This window comes from Suricata suricatta, chromosome 6, assembly GCF_006229205.1.
Source record: "Suricata suricatta isolate VVHF042 chromosome 6, meerkat_22Aug2017_6uvM2_HiC, whole genome shotgun sequence".
Taxonomy (NCBI): domain Eukaryota; kingdom Metazoa; phylum Chordata; class Mammalia; order Carnivora; family Herpestidae; genus Suricata; species Suricata suricatta.
Genome location: NC_043705.1, coordinates 5467906 through 5487926, shown reverse-complemented (window position 1 = coordinate 5487926; position 20021 = coordinate 5467906). Strand labels below are relative to the sequence as shown.

General features: G+C 40.6%; 1 protein-coding gene across 2 annotated transcripts in view; it reads left to right on the top strand.

Moving 5' to 3' along the window:
* PRR16 (proline rich 16) overlaps positions 1-19806 on the top strand; it is a 196618-nt gene extending 176812 nt beyond the window's left edge. For both annotated transcript variants that reach the window (XM_029941362.1, XM_029941361.1), the window contains one exon: positions 18305-19806. In XM_029941362.1, the coding sequence (XP_029797222.1) occupies positions 18305-19060 (756 nt within the window). In that variant the 3' untranslated portion in view covers positions 19061-19806. The remainder of the gene's footprint in view (positions 1-18304) is intronic.
* The last annotated feature ends 215 nt before the right edge of the window (positions 19807-20021 follow it).

Genomic DNA, 20021 nt, shown 5'->3' with positions numbered 1-20021 from the left:
CCCTTTATCTGATATGTCATTTGCAACTATCTTTTCCCATTCTGTAGGTTGCCTATTAGATTTCTTGATTGTTTCCTTTGCAGTGCAGAAGCTTTTATTACATGGCAATGAGAAAGAATGAAATCTCGCCATTTGTAGGAAAGTGGATGGACCTCGAGGGTGTCATGCTAAGCAAAATAAGTCAGGCAGAGAAGGACAGATACCATATGTTTGCACTCATAGGTCTAACAGGAGAACAGGAGAAACCTAATGGAGGACCAGGGGGAGGGGAAGAGGGAAAGAGAGGGGGGGAGAGAGAGGGATGCAAAACTTGAGAGACTATTGAATACTGAAAACGAACTGAGGGTTGAAGGGGAAGGGGGAGGGGGAGAAGAGTGGTGGTGGTGATGGAGGAGGGCACTTGTGGGGAAGAGCACTGGGTGTTGTATGGAAACCAATTTGACAATAAACTATTAAAAAAAAAAAAGAAAAGTAGAATAGGAGCATGCAGGTGTGGAAAACAGGACCCTGATCTGAGGGATATTATGACCTTATTAAGTATTTGGCCTTGATCTTAACAGTAGGAGACCACTTAAGGCTTAATCGTTTATGTTGTGTAAAATACATGTAAGAAATACATGTTTAAAAGCTCTGTCTGACTGCAGTCCAGGGAATAGATTAAATGGAAGAGTGACTAGGGTACAGAGGGAGTTTTGTTTGTATAACCGTACTCATGATGTTTACAGAATATTTTTTATTGAGCTAGTTTAACATCAGTAGGTAATATAATACACAACCTGAGGTTTATTTCATTTACACTTTTACAAATGCAAAAAGATAGAGAGATTGAGAGCCATAAGCCTGTGTTAATATGTACATTTCCATTAACATGAGTTATAGCCTCCTCCTGAATATTATTAACATAATGGAATCTCATCGAAGTGTATACTCACAAAGTGCAAGGAGATGAGTCTTTTACATCTCTTAAGTGACTAAAGCAGTTATGATGAGGAATGTTTCCATTTCCACACTTTACAAGCAGCCTCTGTGCAAGCATATTGCCTGGTAAAATAACACGATACCTTATGAAAGTCAGCAAAGGCATTTCCACTATTATCATCCGTGGGTAATGTTTGTTACAGGGGAAAGAAGAGATGTAAATACCTCGCTTGCTGAAACTGATGGACAAGTAAATGTGGGTCTTACATCACATGTAGTACATTTTAATTATAGGAAGCTAAGCTATGCTTTAATGCGCTTTCTTCCCTAATTGTTTTACATTTATTCTAAAGGGCAAACATTTAGCTAGCATGTGACCATGAGAAATTGTGTGCTGGCATACCTGGGAGATATTGTGGGGTCAGTTCCAGACCACTGCAATCAAGCAAATATCCCAATAAAGCAAGTTAAATGAGGTTGTTTCCTTTTTTTTTTTGTCTTCCCAGTGCAAATAAAAGTTATATTTATAGTATACTGTTGTCTATTAAGTGTGCAAGAGCATTATGTCTTAAAAATCAATGTATATACCTTAGCTTAAAACTATTTCATTGCTAAGAAATGCTAACCGTCATCTGAGCTTTCAGCCTCTTATCTCTTTGCTGATGGAGGGTCTTGCCTGGATATTGACGGTCGTGGTTGCCAAAGGGAGGCATGGCTGTGGCAGTTTGTTAAAGTAAGACAACAGTGTCATCTGCCACATTGATTGACTATTCCTTTCGTGAATGACTTCTCTGTAGCACGCAATGTGACCCACACTGGACTTCGGAGTCCGTCCTCCCGAACCCTGCCCCCGCTCTATCAACCAAGTGTATGTTATGTTCTAAATCCTTTGTTATATTTCAGTAATCCTCATAGCCTCTTCCCCAGGGCTAGATTCCAGCTTAAGAAACCATTTTCTTTTTTCATCCATGAGAAGCAACTCGTCATCCATTCACGTTTTATCATGAGGGGCCCTGGGTGGCTCAGTCGTTTGACGATCCAACTCTTGATTTTGGCCCAGGTCATGATCTCATGGTTTGGGAGTTCTATCCCCACACTGGGATCTGTGCTGACAGTGTGGACAGAGGCTGCTTGGGATTCTCTCTCTCTCCCTGTCTCTCAGCCCCTGCCCCACTCACATGCATGTTTTCTCTCTCAAAAAAAAATAAGTTTAAAAAAAGTTTTATCATGAGATTGCCGCAATTCAGTCCCGTCTTGACGCTCCACGTCTACTGTAGGTCTCTGTCTGTTTCCACCACATTGCGGGCTTTCCTTCCCTCAGGCCTTGAACCCCTCACAGTTTTCCATGAGACAGGAAATCAACTTCTTCCGAACTCCTGTGAATGCTGGTATTTTGACTTTATCCCCATGAATCACAGATGTTCCTCATGGCATCTAGAATGATGAATCCTTTCCAGCAAATGTTTTATTTTCTCTGCCCAGATCTGTCAGAGGAAGGGCTCCCTCTGGCAGCTACAGCCATAGGCAGTGTATTTCTTCAGTAACAAGACTTGATCCATGGGCTGCAGAAGGGTGTGTGTTAGCGGAAATGAAAACAGTATCAGTCTCATTGTGTCTTTGTATCAGAGCTTTTAGGTGAACAGGTGCAGTCATATTTTGAAAGGGAACCTAGTTTTGTTGTTGTTGTTGTTGTTGTTGTTGTTGTTGTTGTATTGTTTTTTGGCTTTTTGGTTTGTTTGTTTTTCTTTTTAATTTCTTTTCCTGGGCAGTAGGTCTCAACAGTGGGCTTAAAATATTCACTAAATCGTGTTGTAATCCGATGGCCTGTCATCCAGGCTTTGTTGTTCCATTTTTAGAGCACAGGCATTTAGCATAATTCTTAAAGACCCTTGGATTTTTGAAATGATAAATGAGTCCTGGCTTCAACTTGAAGTCAACAGCTGCATTAGCCCCTAACAAGACAGTTACCCTGTCATTTGATGCTTGGAAACCAGATACCAACTTCTCCTCTCTGACTGTGGAAGTCCTAGATGTCATCTTCCTACGAAATCAGGGCTGTTTCTTCTACAGTGAAAATACGCTGTTTGGTGTGGCCACCTTCATGAATGATTTGAGCTAGACCTTCTGGACAGCTCACTCCAGCTTCTACATCAGGACTTCCTGCTTCTCTTTGCCCTTTTATGTTGGAGAGAGGGCTTCTTTCCTTAAACCTCATGAACCTGCATCTGCTAGCTTCAGACTTTTCTTCTGCACCTTCCTCTCCTCCATCAGCCTTCGTGGACTTGATGAGAGGTAGATTGCTCTGGATTAGGTTTTGGCTCACAGGAATGCCGTGACTGGTTTGATCTCGTGTCCAGACCAGTATGACTTATCATTCGTATGTTCTCTGGAATAACGCTTTTAATTTCCTTCAAGAACTTTTCCTTTGTATTCACAATTGGCTGTTTCATCCAAGAGGCCTAGGTTTCAGCCTTTCTCAGCATTTGACATGCCTTCCTCACCAAGTTTAATCATCGCTAGCTTTTGATTTCAAGTGAGAGATGTGTGACTTTTTCTTTCACTTAAACACTCGAGACCATTGTTGGGTTACTACTTGGCCTAATTTCATTATTGTTATGTCTCAGGAAATAGGGGTGCCCAAGGAAGGGGGAGAGATGGGGGGACAGCAGGTCAGTAGAGCAATCAGAACACACACAGTATTTATTGATTAGTTTTACCATCTCATATGAGCATGGATCATGGTGCCACAAAACAATTACAATAGAAATTTCAAAGGCACGTTATCACAGATCAACATAACAAATATAGCAGGTAATGAAACAGTTTGTAATACTGTGAGGATCACCAAAACGTACAACAGAGGCATGAAGTGAGCAAATGCTGCTGGGAACATGATGCCAGCAGGGGCGCCTGGCTGGCTCAGTCGGTTGAGTGTCAGACTTTGGCTCAGGTCATAGTCTCGCAGTTCATGAGCTGGAGCCTCTCATCAGGCTCTCTGCTCTCCTCACAGAGCCCACTTCGGATCTTCTGTCTGCCTCTCTCTCTCTGCACCCTCTTTCTCTCTCAAAATAAATAAACGAAGGAGGTTGCCACAGACCTTCAATTTGTACAAAATGCAATATGTGCAAAGTGCATTAAAGCAACTCACAGTAAGAAAATAAGTATGCCTGTACCATCATCTGAAGGATTTCTCCTTCCTTCAAGAGCATCTCAGAAACGCTTACACTTCTTTGCGGAAGTAATTTAAGTGAAACCAGGTAATTTCGTGTTATAAGTTTTAAGAGAAATCAAACATCTTGGTTTTGCAAATTGCAGAGTGAAAACTTCTGGATGATTTAATGGATGGAGTAATGTGATCTGTTGAAACTTGTGTGGTTTTCCAAGGCTTCCAGGATCCATTAACATTTTTGGGCAAATAATATATAGAATCAAATTTTATAGTTAAACTGAGGCTACCTTCATAGTATCAATACTATGGCCATAAAGTAAGTTATGACTTAAAGGAAATGAAACTACTGACACGTGTGTGTCCATCTGCATTTCTCGGTCAAAGCACTAACTTCTTGCATTTGTTTTTGACAGTGCCATAAATCTCAACCTTCTGAGGACTCATCTTTAAAATTGCAATTTATGGCATCTAAACTCCTTAACGTGACCTCCTGCCCCCCCTCCCGATCTGACCTTTATCTGTTTTCACCCTGGCGTCATATTCTCTTGCCATTTCCATACTTCATTCTTTAGGAACTTCTACTTCAGGGGCGCCTGGGTGACTCCGTTGATTAAGCTTCCGACTCTTGATTTTGGCTCAGGTCATGATCTCATGGTTCATGAGTTCGAGTCCCACAGTGACAGTAAGTACAGAGGCTGCTTGGGATGCTCCCTTTCTGCACCTCGGCCCCACCTCTCTCAAAATAAATCAACTTAAGAAAATTGTACCTCATACCTTTATGCTATTGCCTCTGCCAAGAAATGACTCTCCCTCCAAATTTTATTTTATCATTCGAGGCTTCTCCCAGGGATCCCCTGGCCTGAAACTATCTCTGACCAATGCTGCCAACCGACCTGCTTGGAAGGAGCAAATCACTCCTGCTTTCCTGTACTTGCAAATCCTTTTAACCCTGCGTACACACACACCTTTACCCAAGGTGCTTTCTCATCGGCACCCAGTGTCTAGTCCTTTCCCCAAGACATGACCCCTTTTAGCTATTTGTCTTTATTTCCTAATTAGTCAACTACCCAGGGAATAAGCTCAAGCACTCTTTTTAACCTCGGTTCTTATCAGTTGGCTTATTTTTATGGAATAGGAAGAACTGATCTTTTGTTTTTTCCATATGTTGGAGAGATCCGTCAATAACCAATAATCTCAATAGTAAAAATAGAATGAAGCAGTGTTAATGAACTCATAAAGAAATGATTTTAAACATATGTTTCTAAACTTCAGTCTCCCAGAAGGGAATTCAGTTCACAGTTCAAATGAATTCTCTTGTTACACGCCATTTTTACCAACCACACTGCCAGTATTTTACTTCTTCCCCCGTATCATTGCTTTGTTACAAATTTCCAATTATATGACCTGTTGAATGTAATTCATTATTATTTTTTTTCTTGGAGCTTTCTAATTCCCTGTTTTAGTTTAGAATAATTGCTTTTTAGGTCTGTGATACAGCTCATTCTTAAACTATTGCTTTCACACCTCTGTGTTATAATGTTTCTTGGCTCTGATAGGGTCTTCCTTAGGTTCCATTTTAATATGTTACAGAATGTCCTTCACTTTTGAAGAACAGATACAAGAGACGCAAACTGTCCTTGTTCCTAATATCTAAAAATATTTTAATTTTCATTTACAGTGAGTTTTTAACTCAGCCCAGTGCAGAATTGGGGTTGAGATCACTCTAGCCAGAACCTTTGAAGTTACTGGTAATAATATTTGTCAGCATCCAGTCATCCTAGGGGACTGTGATGATTATCTCATTGTTATTTCTTTCTGGACGTCCTGGGTTACTTTGGTAGGGGATGGACTTTTTGTTTCATTTTGTTTTCATTCATTCTGATTATCCTCAGTGGGTGCTTTCCTACTGATGCTCCATTCCTCTAATCAACTATGAATTTGTTTTCTTTTATCAATACTTGGATGACTGTTATATCACATCCTTCCATCCCCACCTTTTTCTAGAACTCCTTAATTAATTGGAGCCCCAGGACTGATTTTTGCTTTCCATGTCTTTTAACCTTTTTCCTTTTTAAAAATAAATATCCTTTTTATGGTTGGGAATATTTCTTAGATTATATCTCTTAAGGGCTTTCTATGAATCTTTTTTAATTTAGTATTTATGTTTTATATTCCAAATATTTCCTTACCTGATATTTTCTTTTTATAACTGTGTGTTATTTTATAGTTGCAAGACAGTCTCAAATCTGTGTAACACAATTGGAGTTACTGTAAAGTTCTCTTTGGTTCATTAATAATCTTCTTCAGCTTCATCTTCAGTATTGATCTATACATTCATCCGGATTTTTCTCTCTTGTGCCATTTTTTACCCTTACTTATCTTAATGATCCTCAGGCACATATTTATAGTACATAGATGGTTTGTAGTCTTTCCCATAGTAGGAAGGGCACGATGCTGACTGATTGTTCTCAACATGTCACATGGGCATCCGCTACTTCAGAGTATCTGGATAGACAGAAACTAGCTGTTCTTACCCCGGTTCCAGCACGTTCCCAGTTAAAAAATAACGGAGAAGAGTTTTGTTCTGAGTTAACGACTACAGTCAGACTTCTACTTAGCCAGAAACGTTGTTGAATCTCCTGACAGCTAGAATCTCGGGTTTTCTTTGGGGGATGAGCCGTCACCATGTGGTTAACTCACGCACTTAAAAGTGTGAGGCCACTCGACACAGTGTTTTCGGCTGTGAATTACAGTCACTCGATAGTTTCACACTCCAATTTTTACCTCACTTCTCACTCTCACCCTGTCTGTATCCCACTTGCAGGTTTGAAATCCTTCAGAGAGTCCATCAGTGCTTTTTCCACCTTCTTATTAATTCATCCATGTATTTATAAAAATCTCTGATCCATATATACCCTACTTTGAGAAAATTTCTGAATGTATTGTTTTTCCCCCTTGGCTCTCTTTTAAATATGATTTGGAGAGGAAAACACTAAGTACAGATGATCAGACCCTGTCAAACCAAAAGCCTTTTTTTTTTTTTAAATCCTCAGTGCCTCATGTAATAACAGATGAATAGTATTTACATAAGAAATATTTGTTGAACCCAATTGAACACACAGAAAATAAGACAAATGCATTATAGCTTTATCGTTTCTATTGATCAGGCTTGACATGATTGATGGTATTGTTTGTTTTTGTCTTCAATCTTGTTTACTCCCAGAGAACAGAGTATGAATTGGTATTCTTATGTATACAAAAGCAAACCATACAACACTTCCTAAAAATATACTGTATGCTCTTCCAAAAAGTTTGATAAAATTAAACATTTTTAAGTAAGTTTATGTCCTACCCATAAACTTCTTAACAAGAATGATTAGATGCATATGATTTTTTGTTTCTATGGTGTGTGTGGATGTGTTTTAGCCTCTGTTTCAGAGGATGCTCTTTGTCTTGGAATATCTTTCCTCCCTTTTTATTCTATACAATCACTGCCTTTTACTAGGCACCTTGAGTCCCAAATAAAAGCCTGCATCCCCCAGCCTCCCTGCATCTAGGGAGCCTGATTTTGGCCAGTGAAATGTAAGCAAATTATTCCTGAAACATCTCTTTAAGTAGCAATGGCTATGCTGTGGCTAACCTTTCCTGTCCTTCCCCTTGAAATGCTTATGTGACAGCTGGAGCTCCAGTTATGAACTTGGACATGAAAATGTAGGCCACACCCTTGGGATAACAATGCAGAAAGTTACACAGAAGCTGAGTCTCTGACAACTTCAAGATACAGTTGTATTTGCCCCAGATTAATTCCCTTATCTGCATTGTATGCTCTATCAGGTACCCCAAGGACAAGGAGAATAAATATGCATTCGATAATACACCACTATTATCACGGTGTCTGCGGAACTCTATCAGCAGCCGATTGTCTAGGTCTCTAAGAAACACTATTGTTAAGGACATAATAGTTGCTTTAGAAATCCAAGGACAGCTTTAGGAACTGAAGACTGTTCTAGTCATCCCTTTGGAAGCAAGCATGTAATGTTTACCCCCTGAGCAGCTCTTTCATACTGGTCATTGCACCTTTTCAAAATTCAAGAGAAGCCTGAGTCCCTTCTATTGTTTTTTAAGTTCTTATAGATTTTTTAAAATTATTTATTGTCAAGTTAGCTAGCATACGGTATATACAGTAGAGTCTTGACTCAGGGAGTAGATTCCCATGATTCATCATTTACATGCAACACTCAGAGCTCATCCCAACAAATGCCCTCCTAAATACCACCCCCCACTTCCCACCCCCCCCAGCTCCTCATTCCCATCAACCCTCAGTTTGTTATGTGTACTTAAGAGTCTCTTATAATTTACCTCCCTTTCTGTTTGTAACTTATTTTTCCTTTCCTTCACCATTGGTCTTCTCTTAAGTTTCTCAAATTCCACATATGAGTGAAAGCATACAATATCAGTCTTTTTCTGACTGACATATTTCACTTAGCATAATACCCTCCAGTTCCATCCACGTTGTTGTAAATGGCAAGATTTAATTCTTTTTCATTGCCAAGTAGTATCTGTCTATCTATACCACATCTTCTTACAGATTTTTTAAAAGACAAATAAATGCCAAAGCAGAGGTGACCAAATTGTTGAATAATTTTAAGTGTTTCCACTTATTAATTTGTTTTTAACACAAGTGCATTTATAAAATAATTACAGGAATTATCATGCATATGCATATGCATAATATAGGCAGTATGTAACAAATACCGTGATCTAGCAGTGCCACACTAAGTCATATGCTCTGTGGTGAACTACTTATTTTAATCCTGTCAATAGGTCCGTAACATCAGTGGATAGATGGATGGATGGATAGATAGATAATAGGTACACAGATAAATAAAATATGGGTTTTTTAAATTTGGCGTAATAGCAAACTGTTATGAAATGAACTGTGTAAGCTATGAATATGAGGCCAAGAAATTGGCCACTTGTCTTCATGCTGAAATAGCCCCATTGGTGCCTCCACGTCTTTCTGTCCCACCTCGTCCAGGGAGGGTCTGACCGGGTCTGCCAGTTGCTGTCTAGGACACCGTGCCTCCACGAGACCAAGTTCTCGGGTCTACCTGCAATTGGTCCAGCCATTGAGCATGGTCTGTGGATGTGGGGAGGGAGTGTTTTCAGCTGTCTCTGCCTCTTGGTAGAAATTCCTGTTGCCTCCCAATCATTTCTCTTTTTAGATCTTTGCTTCTGATGTCACATATTTAAAATGTGGTTGTTTTGACAAATCAACATCAAAGACCTTAGAAGAATTCATACATTTTCTTGTACAGACTTCAGTTGGGGTTAAATTCTTTCTTTCCTTTCATTAAGTTTATAGTTGAAATGCTTGTAGTTGAGAATTGTTACTGAAGAGACCCTAGGGAAAGGTTCACTCAAAGTTAAAGATCGTTTTCTTTTTGAGGCAATTCAACTATATGTTATGTGGTTTTTATTTAAACAAGATAAGTAAGATTTAGGAAAGTTCTAAGTACCTCTAGAGCAATATAGACAGATATTTAAAGATGCATGTACACTTAAACTATCTTCATTGTTTGAGAGAGTGGCTGGAATGTTCTCTGTGCCAAGCTCGGAGCTAGGCTTGAAGAATCAACAACACAAGAGGAGAGGTTGTCCAGTATCACCGATGCTTTCTTTCTGCCTTCCTTTCTCTCTGCCTAATCCACGACTTTGTGCCTCTGAAACCATCTGGAATTGCTGAGTCTGAAGACTTGAAATCAGACCCACACTGGGAAAGCTGGGGAGCAGTGAAAGGAGGTGAAGACAGAGACTCCGTGTGTCCAGCTCTCTCCCTCAGCATATTGAGTATCTATTCTGGGAAGTCTCCGCTCTCTGCCAGGGCAACAAAGATAGAAACCTGTGCTTACAGGGTCTATGTGAGTGGAACACATATAGATAGGTAATTCCAATATATTAATAAAATAATAAAAGGATATAATAAAAGGACAAAGCCACGTGAGAACATGTATAAATTAATTTCTTTTTTCATTCTGGGTAAATCTGTTTGTCCAGAATTTCACTCTAATGATTACCCTACACTGCCTTTATTTTTAGTCTTCGTAGTTTAGTATCTATAGAATTACTAGAAATGACTTTTGGATTTCCAATCTTAGATCATATCATCACTTCATTTCTGTCAAATCTGCTTCTCTCTTTTGAAGATATTTAGGGATATTCCCCAGATGTGAAAACCTTGAGCGCACATGATTCCTAAATCATAGTTACCATTATTCTTAATTATTCTACCGCCAAACCCTAGTGTCCTTGTATGTGATGCTACCCAGAACCTCCTAGAATCATCAAACACATCACTGGCCATTGTTCTTTCTTTTAATCTCTCTTTCAATTCCATTAGCAGGTCTTCTCTAGCCCTGAGTGCCACAATTAGACAGATGGCTCAGTTTCATGTCTGAGATAGACACTTTTCTTTTGCGCCTAATGGTTAGGTGGACATGTTCCTAGACTTAGGATCAATGTCATGTTTCTATTCGCCTCCCGGTATCTGCAAATAATCTGTCCCTCTAGTCCTACTTTCTTTCTTTTTGTTTTCTCTTTAATTCCCTTGTGTCTATGGTTATGATTCCTTTAGTTGCAATATGACACTTTGAAACAGTGTGAGCAAGACGCTGAAGTGTAATTATAAGGACACAGTGTATTCCTTGCCTCGCTAATTTATTCCTCTCTCATTTGGGCTGCAGTAGTCTAACGAGCCAAGTAAATAAACCTCGGCACCTTTCACTATGTTCTCCACATGGCAGCTCTAAGAATTACTTCTTTCTTTCTTACTTTATTTAACCAGTGTTAAATATTTATTTTCTTTTCTCAAATTATAAAATGTTTCACACATGACAGAAAACAAATGAATGTAACAAGTGTAACCCAGGCTTAACAAATGTTAACCCTTTATCATAGTTACTTCGCAACAAGTTTAAGAATTTTTTTTAACGTTTATTCTTTTTTTTTTTTTTTTGGAAGACAGAGTGAGTGGGAAAGGGTCAGGGGAGAGACACACACATGCAGAATCCAAAGCAGGCTCCAGGCTCTGAGCTGGCAGCACAGAACCCAGTGTGGGGCTCAAATCCACAAACTGAGATTATGACCTGAGCCAAAGTCAGAAGCTTAAGCAACTGAGCCACCCAGGCACCTCGACTTTGCATCAAGTTTTAAAAGATATAAAATATTTTTTAAACATTTTAATGTTTATTTACTTTTGACAGAGAGAGAGTGTGTGTGTGAGCTGGCAAGAGGCAGAGAGAAAGGGAAACACAGAATCCAAAGCAGGCTCCAGACTCCGAGCAGCCAGCACAGAGTCCAATGCGGGGCTCGAACCCACAGACCATGAGATCACGACCTGAGTCAAAGTTGGACATTTAACTGACTGAGCCACCCAGGTGCTCCAAGAAATAAAATATTTGAGTTGTGTGGCTGTTGCCTCTCAATATCCATTCCCCTATCTCCTTGCCTAAACTTGACGTGTATTATTTATTTTCACATTATATAAATGAAGCAATCCTTGCTTCTATAAATAACACAGACACACTGAGTATGTATATTTTAACTTTTCTTATATTCAACATTAGGTTTTGGGGACTTCCCCCTGCTGTTACATATAGTTCTAGTTACTTCCTTTGAACCACTTTATGTTTACATAACCAATCACTCACTAACAGATATTTAGGCTCTTTCCAGTTTTATGCTATGAGAAAACAAACACCCTCCAAGGAACCTTCCTCTGCTTCTTCACACCTGTGCACATTTGTTTGAGTTTCTCTGAAGTTGTGTAGGCTCTCATCACAAAAGACCTATTCCGTAGGATGTGTACCTTACCCACTTGATAGGACATTGTCAGACGGGTTCCCAACAGACTGAATTAATATAGGCATTAGCAATGTATGAAGTTCCCCTTGGTCCACATCTTCATCATCAGTGGGAATCATCAGATGGTTTTGATTTTACAAACTATTGAGTAAGACATGCTATGGCATCTGTCTTCAGTTTGCCCTCCCTTGATTACTTGTGAGGTTGATTGCATTTTCATGATTTTGGGAAATTTGGCATTCACCTTGTGTCAGTTATTTTTCATAACTTTTTTCCAGTTTTCATGTGCATGTGTACATAAGCTCTAAATTTTGCTTCATTTTTTTTTTTGCCTAAGTTAGTATTGCTACAATATTTTGATTAAGAAAAATTTAGGTTAGGTGTTTTGGCTTAGTGTTTGTAGAGCAGAAGCAGGTTCCATCAGGCTGTTTGCCTGGGCGTCACTTTCTATCAATCTTTCTACGTCCCTTTTTGAATAAATTCTTGTAATCTATTGATACCTATTATTACTAATATATTCAAAGGTATTTTTCTATCCCTTATGCAGATTTTTGTTTACTATACTCTTTTTCTGCCATTTTGGAATTTGCTAAGTTTTTCTTACTCGCTTTTTAGCTTTATATTATTCTGGAAAGTAGAAGTTTGTCTATTAATTCAGTAGTGTCCCTAGAATCTTTTCATATGCATTCTTGACTTAATGAATCATAATCAGTATCAGATAGCTACTGAGTCCTTGTACATACACAAATACTTACTTGGAATACTGAGCTATAAAAGCATACTCTCTTAGACTTAATTGTCTGACAATGTCGAGTTTAACCTCACATTTACAAAAGAGTTCAGCTATATTATATTTCTAATGGCTTTCTTTCATTATGAAACATATTCCTATATTTTCTTTGACTTCTGTTGCTTGTTTGAAACTCTATCAGCCTGATTTTTGTTACTCAGTACATACATGGTGCCTCTTGTTTTATCATTGTAAAACTTTTATCATTACTTTCTTAGGAGAAGGAGACATTGTCTCCTTTTCTCCCAGGGTTTTTCCTAGGTGGTTGAGGAATGAAATTGATATGGAATGGATTAACAGGGGGGAAAACGCAAGTGTTTATTATGTGTACATGGAGGTCCAGTAATGAAATAGACCCAAATCAATGACCAAGACAGGCAGTTTTTATACATTTTAGACAAAGAAAAATGCATTCATGAGGAATTGGCAGGATAAAGAAAACCGATGTTTGGAAACTTTAATTAGTAAGGAATTCTAAGCAGAATTTGGGCTGTGGTAACAGATTAGTAAAAAAGTAACAAAGTTTTTTTTTCTTTCTTCCACGATTTTATTTAAATGTGGGTTTGTTAACGTGTAGTGTAGTCTTGGTTGTACACTTGGAGTAGAATTTAGTGATTCAGGTTTGTGTCTACAGTTTCCTTGCCTTTAAAGGTCCTATCTATGGGGACAAGGATGTCTTTTTACTAATTAGTACAGGAAAGATACTTTTCATATGAAAGATTTATCTACTGCTTTTGGGGGACAGAGGATCATTTGAGTGCCCTTGTGGGCTGGTTCCCAAGTAGCTTTGATGCAAAATAATTAATTTGCCATTGTGGTACCTTTTGGTTCCAGCCCGCCCTTGGCACCTCCACTTTTCTGTGCTCTGTGCTTTCATTCCAGTATGTCTGACTGTAGGTTTGTTTCTATTGATCTGTTTGAAACTCTTCCAATTTGTGTACTTTTTAAATTAGGTGATGCATCCATTCTCAAATAATAACAATTCATCATCTCTGGGAACATCGCTCCTCACACTTCTGGAACTCTTGAAAAATAGGTGACACTCGCTCAGCGCTTAGCAAAGACACTCGCAGCCTGGCCACTAGCGAGCTCTCCAGCCTCCCTGCTCTGGGTGCCCTTCAGCCCAGTCTTCTTCTTGGGGCTCACAGTCAGGCACTGTCTTCTGCCAAAGGACCTTTATCGGGTTCTTTCCCAGGTGGATTTCTGGAATCACTCCTCTGTGTTGGTTACCAGCCACTCATCCTTCAGAAAGGCCTTGCTGACTTTTCTTAGAGGGCATTTTTATTCTCCTCTTACGATATCTTGATTTGGAGCTTCTGGGGCATTAGTACTGTGGCCATTGTTTGTGTGAATATTAAATTAATGCCAGGCCCTCGCCCTGGATTTCCTGATCCAGGAGGGCAGTAGGGTTGATGCTTGAACAACACAGGTTTGAATCACGGGGGTCCACTTATATGGATAAATATATTTTTCAATAAATACAGTATACTAGTGTAAATATATTTCCTTTTCCTTAGAATTTCTTTAATAACATTTTTTCAGCTTACTTTGTTGTAAGAATACACTATATAATGCCTATACCATACAAAATATAGGTTAATCAACTGTTAATGTTATCAGCAAGGCTTCCAGTCAATGGTGGGCTATTTATAGTTAAGTTTTGGGGACTCAACTGATGCAAATCTTTTACTACACCCCTACCCAAGACCTGTGTTGTTCAAGAGTCAACTGTATTTTGTGTGTTTTAGTGTTTTATTCTGTTGGCATTTTGTAGGCACTCAGGAAATAACAATGTAGAGACTAAAACCAGCCAGGAGCTATGAAACTACAGTTTTGTTTGTGAGCATAATTCGTTCTGGAAATGTGCTTGTAATTCAGAGTGCTCGTTTATCAAAGCGAACTTCAAGAACCATTGGCTCAGTTGTGATCATGTGGCGTATGGCCTCACGTACTTCTCATAATGCAAGACACCACTCATTTATCAAGTTAAGATGTATTAGAAATGTTTGCTCATCTCGTGGAACACTCCAGAACAAGTTTCTCTCAACCAGGGTTTTATTTGTATCAGAGATCCAGGCAATACCGATTCATTCCAGTGAGCTTCCATGAGGGTAGACCAGCTAGCCCTCCTTCTCTGCAGCTACTTAACACAATCAAAGACTCAGGGTCAGTAGCCTCCCCACGGTACACAGCACACAGTGCCTGTGAGCCAAAACTGTCCCTCTATCCCTCACATTGTTTAGGTGCTCGCCCACTTTAATTTCTAGTTGCTAGAGCTGCAGAATGTGTAAGTATTGAGTCTCTTTTCAGTGTCATTTACTACAGTAGGCCTTTAGGTTACAGTAATAAAAACAAACAAGGTCTCTGATCTCACTGAAATTAGAGTTTAAAGAGGGAAGACTATTCCAAATACTCCTCCAACTACTAAACAATCAAAATGTATGTGACTTCTTGAAAGAAATAGGGTTCCCTGTGACCATCTAACAAATTAGTTATGACCTCAATGGGAAATTGCAGGAGGATGGGGAAGGCCAACTTCATGAGTGACTCCTGAGGAAAGATTTTAAAGATGAGTAAGAGTTAACATGACAAAGAGGACAGGTCCGAACATCTCAAGAAGAAAAGTTAGTGTGTGCAAATGTCCTGTGGCAGGAAGCAGATTGGCAATTATGAGGGTCTAAAAGAAGACCTGAGAGGTCTGAGAATGAAAGGAAAAGGGAAACTTAGGGGCACCTGGGTGGCTCAGTTGATTAAGTGTCCAACTTTTAATTTTGGCTCAGGTCATGATTTCATGGTTCATGAGATCAGTCCCCTCACACTGGGCTCTGTGTTGGCTACACAGAGCCTGCTTGGGATTCTCTCTCTCCTCTCTCCCTCTCTCTGCCCCTTCACCTGCTCGTGCATGTATGTATGCTCTTTCTGTCTCTCAAAATAAATAAACACTTTTTTTAAAAACGAACTCATTAGAGTTGATAATAGACATTTGAAGAGGAAAGATGGTGATGTATTCTCTATGGTTCAAGTGTTACTTGTACTGACTAAAAAGGAACAATTGTTATATTTTCAGAAATTTTGTGTGAGCCAACTGCTAAATGCCCATTATTAAAAATAGAAGCATATGAACTCACATTAAATAAATTACATTAAAAATAAAAGGTTTTCTAATTAGTCCAAGTCATTCTTAATTATTTTACTACAGTTTACTATTATTTGTGCTGCTGGGTTTTTAACCTGTTCTTTTGGCATGGTAGAAACATCTTATAATGATGTGCAACTGGGCATTTCTTTCCAACCTCACATGCAGTGATGTCGCATTTACTAGCTTGAAATTGACCACAGTGGGCGTTTACACCAAGGAAATTGGCAAACTTTTCAGATCTGAACTCCCTCACACGTCTGAAAGCCAGCTCTTAAACATTTACCAGCACAGCAATGAGTGAGACTATACAAGACCTTGGAGACAGTGTTAAGAACTGATCTTTCTCACAGGAGAAATAAAGAGGCATTGCAAGGCATTGAGCAGGGAGTCGACAAGAGCACATTTCTAGTCTTAAAACAACCACTGACACTACGGAAATGAAAAAAGGAAGCAAAGTGACTTTGGACCCATATGGTAAATAATGGTGGCTCAGAATAGGACCAAAGAAATGAAAATTCAGAGAAGTGGATTTAATATATACAGTACTTAGGAACTAAAATAGAAGGCTGAGCTCTGGCAGGAGTAGCAAGAAGCAGTCACTTAAGACCCTCATGAGGAAGAAGCGAAATCTCTATGGATGCTCAGGATGTTTTCATTTTGAGCCCAATTCTGCCACCATGTGTCAAAGAGTCAACTTCACAGTTGAACAGACTTAGACCTGAATAAGAAAAGAAAAATCTGCGTAAGATGTGAGATGAAATGACTATCTTTCTGCAAACATGAATTATTTAGAAAGTCATCTGAGACCTTCCCATCTTCCTTGATTGCAACCATGAGAATGGTCTCGAAGGTCTCTGATCCAGGGACTGTAAACGGCTGTGTTCTGATACCAGCATTAGAGCAGATGCTTGCTTCCCCCACGCCACCCCTCCGCCCCAACAAGGACTGAATAGGACTGAAAACCTAAGGCAAGCCTGTTGTGGGTGACGCCAGCTTCCTTCTATGAGTGGCTTTAACACCAGGGCCCCCTGGTGACCTTGACAAACATCCTTAGAACTGCATTGCCTGAGACACTTCCACTCAACTTCCCTGTCTTCACATCCACTCTCCTTCACTAGGGAAGGACGCGCATGCATTGTGGCCGAAGGCTCTGCCGCCCTCTCGGATGCCCTTGACTCTGCCTTGTGTCTAGGGCAGCTCTTGAGATTCTGACTTGGGTCCCTCCTCCAAGTGACAGCAGAGACCTCCTCCAGTGTAGCGTAAGTTCCCAGGTCCAAGAGAATTTCCCCAAACTCCCACAGCTGCTGCTCCTACCCCTTCTCAGAAGCAGAAGACTGTGGCCCGTGTCTTAGGTGTTACAGGGGTTTTTTTTTCCTCTTCCTTTAATACTTATGTGATCTGTTTTATAAGGGACAGAGATCTGGGAGATACCTGGGGTCTTAGGCCTGTGTGCCCAGGAAGGACTCGCTCATTCTGTTCTCTGCCCTGCCCTCAGCACCTTACACGAGAGACCCATGGAATGAGTGAAGACACGCTGTATTGTGTCTGTGCTCCTGGGGACTCTAAACGGTCACGATGGCAGGTGCACCACCTTTAATTACTCATTCAAGTTCTAGCTGTCTTGTCGCTTTTGTGGAGGCTGCCTGTTCCCTATGATTTGCCAGAGGTGAAGCAGTCGATGTGTCCTTTCTTTCCACAGAGGGCTGCGGACTCTTTCCGGTCCAGGTCATTGGGTATCCTTATGATCTCAGTTCTGTGGTGGTCTCAAGAAAAGTGATGATTTTGCAGAGTATCGGGCTTTTCTCATTTTGAGCTTGAGATTAATATCTCTCCTGTAGCTTCTACACGCTGAGTGAGAGAAGGTCCCCACCCCTTGGTTGTAAAAATCGGTTATGTTTCTGCATCAGGGTTTTTATCTTAACGGGGTCAGCAGAGTGGGGAAAAGAACGTGTACATAAGTTGTATATTATACCGCAGGCATGTGAAATCCGCAGGTTATCAAACAGTTGCTCCTGCGGTAGCCATTCTGTAAATGTCTTTATTTTTTTTATTTTTTAATGCTTTTTATTTATTTTTGAGAGGCAGAGAGAGACAGTGCGAGCAGGGGAGGGTCAGAGGGAGAGGGAGACACAGAATCTGAAGCAGACTCCAGGCTCTGAGCTGTCAGCACAGAGCCCATGCGGGGCTTGAACCCACCCACAAACTGTGAGATCATGACCTGAGCCGAAGCCGGCCGCTTAACTGACTGAGCCACCCAGGCACCCCTGTAAATGTCTTTAATAATAACATTGGTCAACAGTGGAATCCACAATGCAGTATGCGTTAACCCTCCCATGGCAGATTACAGCTAGACAGGGAGATGCCGTTTCTAGGATGTTGTGCTGCGGGTCATTCTTCACCACAGTTACCTTGTCCTTTCCACCAGGTGGTTGACCAGATTGATACCCTGACCTCTGACCTACAGCTGGAGGATGAGATGACCGACAGCTCCAAGACGGACACCCTGAACAGTAGCTCCAGCGGCACCACGGCCTCGAGCATAGAGAAGATCAAAGTGCAAGCCAACGCCCCTCTCATTAAACCGCCCGCGCACCCGTCCGCCATCCTCACCGTCCTGAGGAAGCCAAACCCTCCGCCGCCTCCCCCACGGTTGACACCTGTGAAGTGTGATGACCCCCAACGAGTGGTGCCAGCCGTCAACCCCGTGAAGACCAATGGAACCCTTCTGCGAAACGGAGGCTTGCCAGGGGCGCCGAGCAAGATTCCCAACGGAGACATCTGCTACGTCCCCACCGGTACCTTGGACAAGGCTCCAGCGCAGCCTCTGATGCACAGACCTGAAAAAGACAGGTGTCCCCAGGCAGGACCTCGGGAACGAGTTCGGTTTAATGAAAAAGTGCAGTACCATGGCTACTGTCCCGACTGTGACACCCGGTATAACATAAAAAACAGGGAGGTCCACCTACACAGCGAACCTGCCCACCCACCCGGAAAGCCTCCTCACCCAGGCCCACCCCGCCCTCCTCCGCCCCATCTCCCTCCTTTTCCCCTAGAAAATGGGGGACTGGGAATAAGCCACAGTCACAGCTTCCCCCCACTCAGACCTGCAACTGTGCCTCCTCCCACTGCACCAAAACCACAGAAGACGATCTTGAGGAAATCGACCACTACAACGGTGTGATGTATGCCATTTCAACAACTTTTCGGGTTTTTTTTAATTTCTATATTATAAACATAAAATAATACATAATGAGCACTTTCTATTCAAGCAATAAAAAGCCCAAATATATTAATTCTGCATTCAGCAAAGTGGCATAAGACCCACCTGGTAAGTATGCAGTATGCTGTCGCGCTCCCGTGCATACGTTATTTAAAAAGTTGCATCATCAGAAATCACAGAACCATGAAAAAGCTGAATATATTGTTGTTTTTTAACTGACCTGTGATACACGGTCAGATTTCAAACAGTTGGATTTACTGTAAGAGATGGAATTAGATTCATTTTATTCATGCCCAACTCATCTATGCATTAAAAACATGTCATCCTCCTAACTTTGACCCAGTGCTTTTTAGGAAGAAATTTTAATACTGAAGGACTATTTTGTTATTTTTTCTAAAGATGTTTGTCACTAGTTTTACATTATTCAATGCCGAGAACAATACCAAAAAGTTTATTTTCTATACTCTACAATTATGATTATCTGTTCAGCTATCTATGTAACGAAAGATTCTGTCTGTGGAAATACCATGTGTCAATAAACAGCAGTGCGTAATGGCGAAAGCAAATCTTCCTCAGAATTAAAATGTAGCAGTGGTTCATTTCATCTCATGTTAGTATTCACCAAAATGGGCCGCTGTCCTAAGAGAGTTTGGAGAAGATTACAGTGAGCATATGCCAGAATGTTCTAAATTAAATATCATAATCAAGTCGTAAGTAGTACTTTATTCATTTTCATATCATGGACTGCGGTCTCCCCAAGACCCAAGACCGTATGTTGAATGTCTCATTGACCCAATCCGTGGCCACGCCCTGTAGACCCTCCTCACGCTGGGCGCTCCTCCAGGACCCACTGTAAACGAGTGTGTTGAAGTGGTGGGTTGACTTGCCTCCTGCATCATCAAGCTCTCTGCTTCCCCAAGGA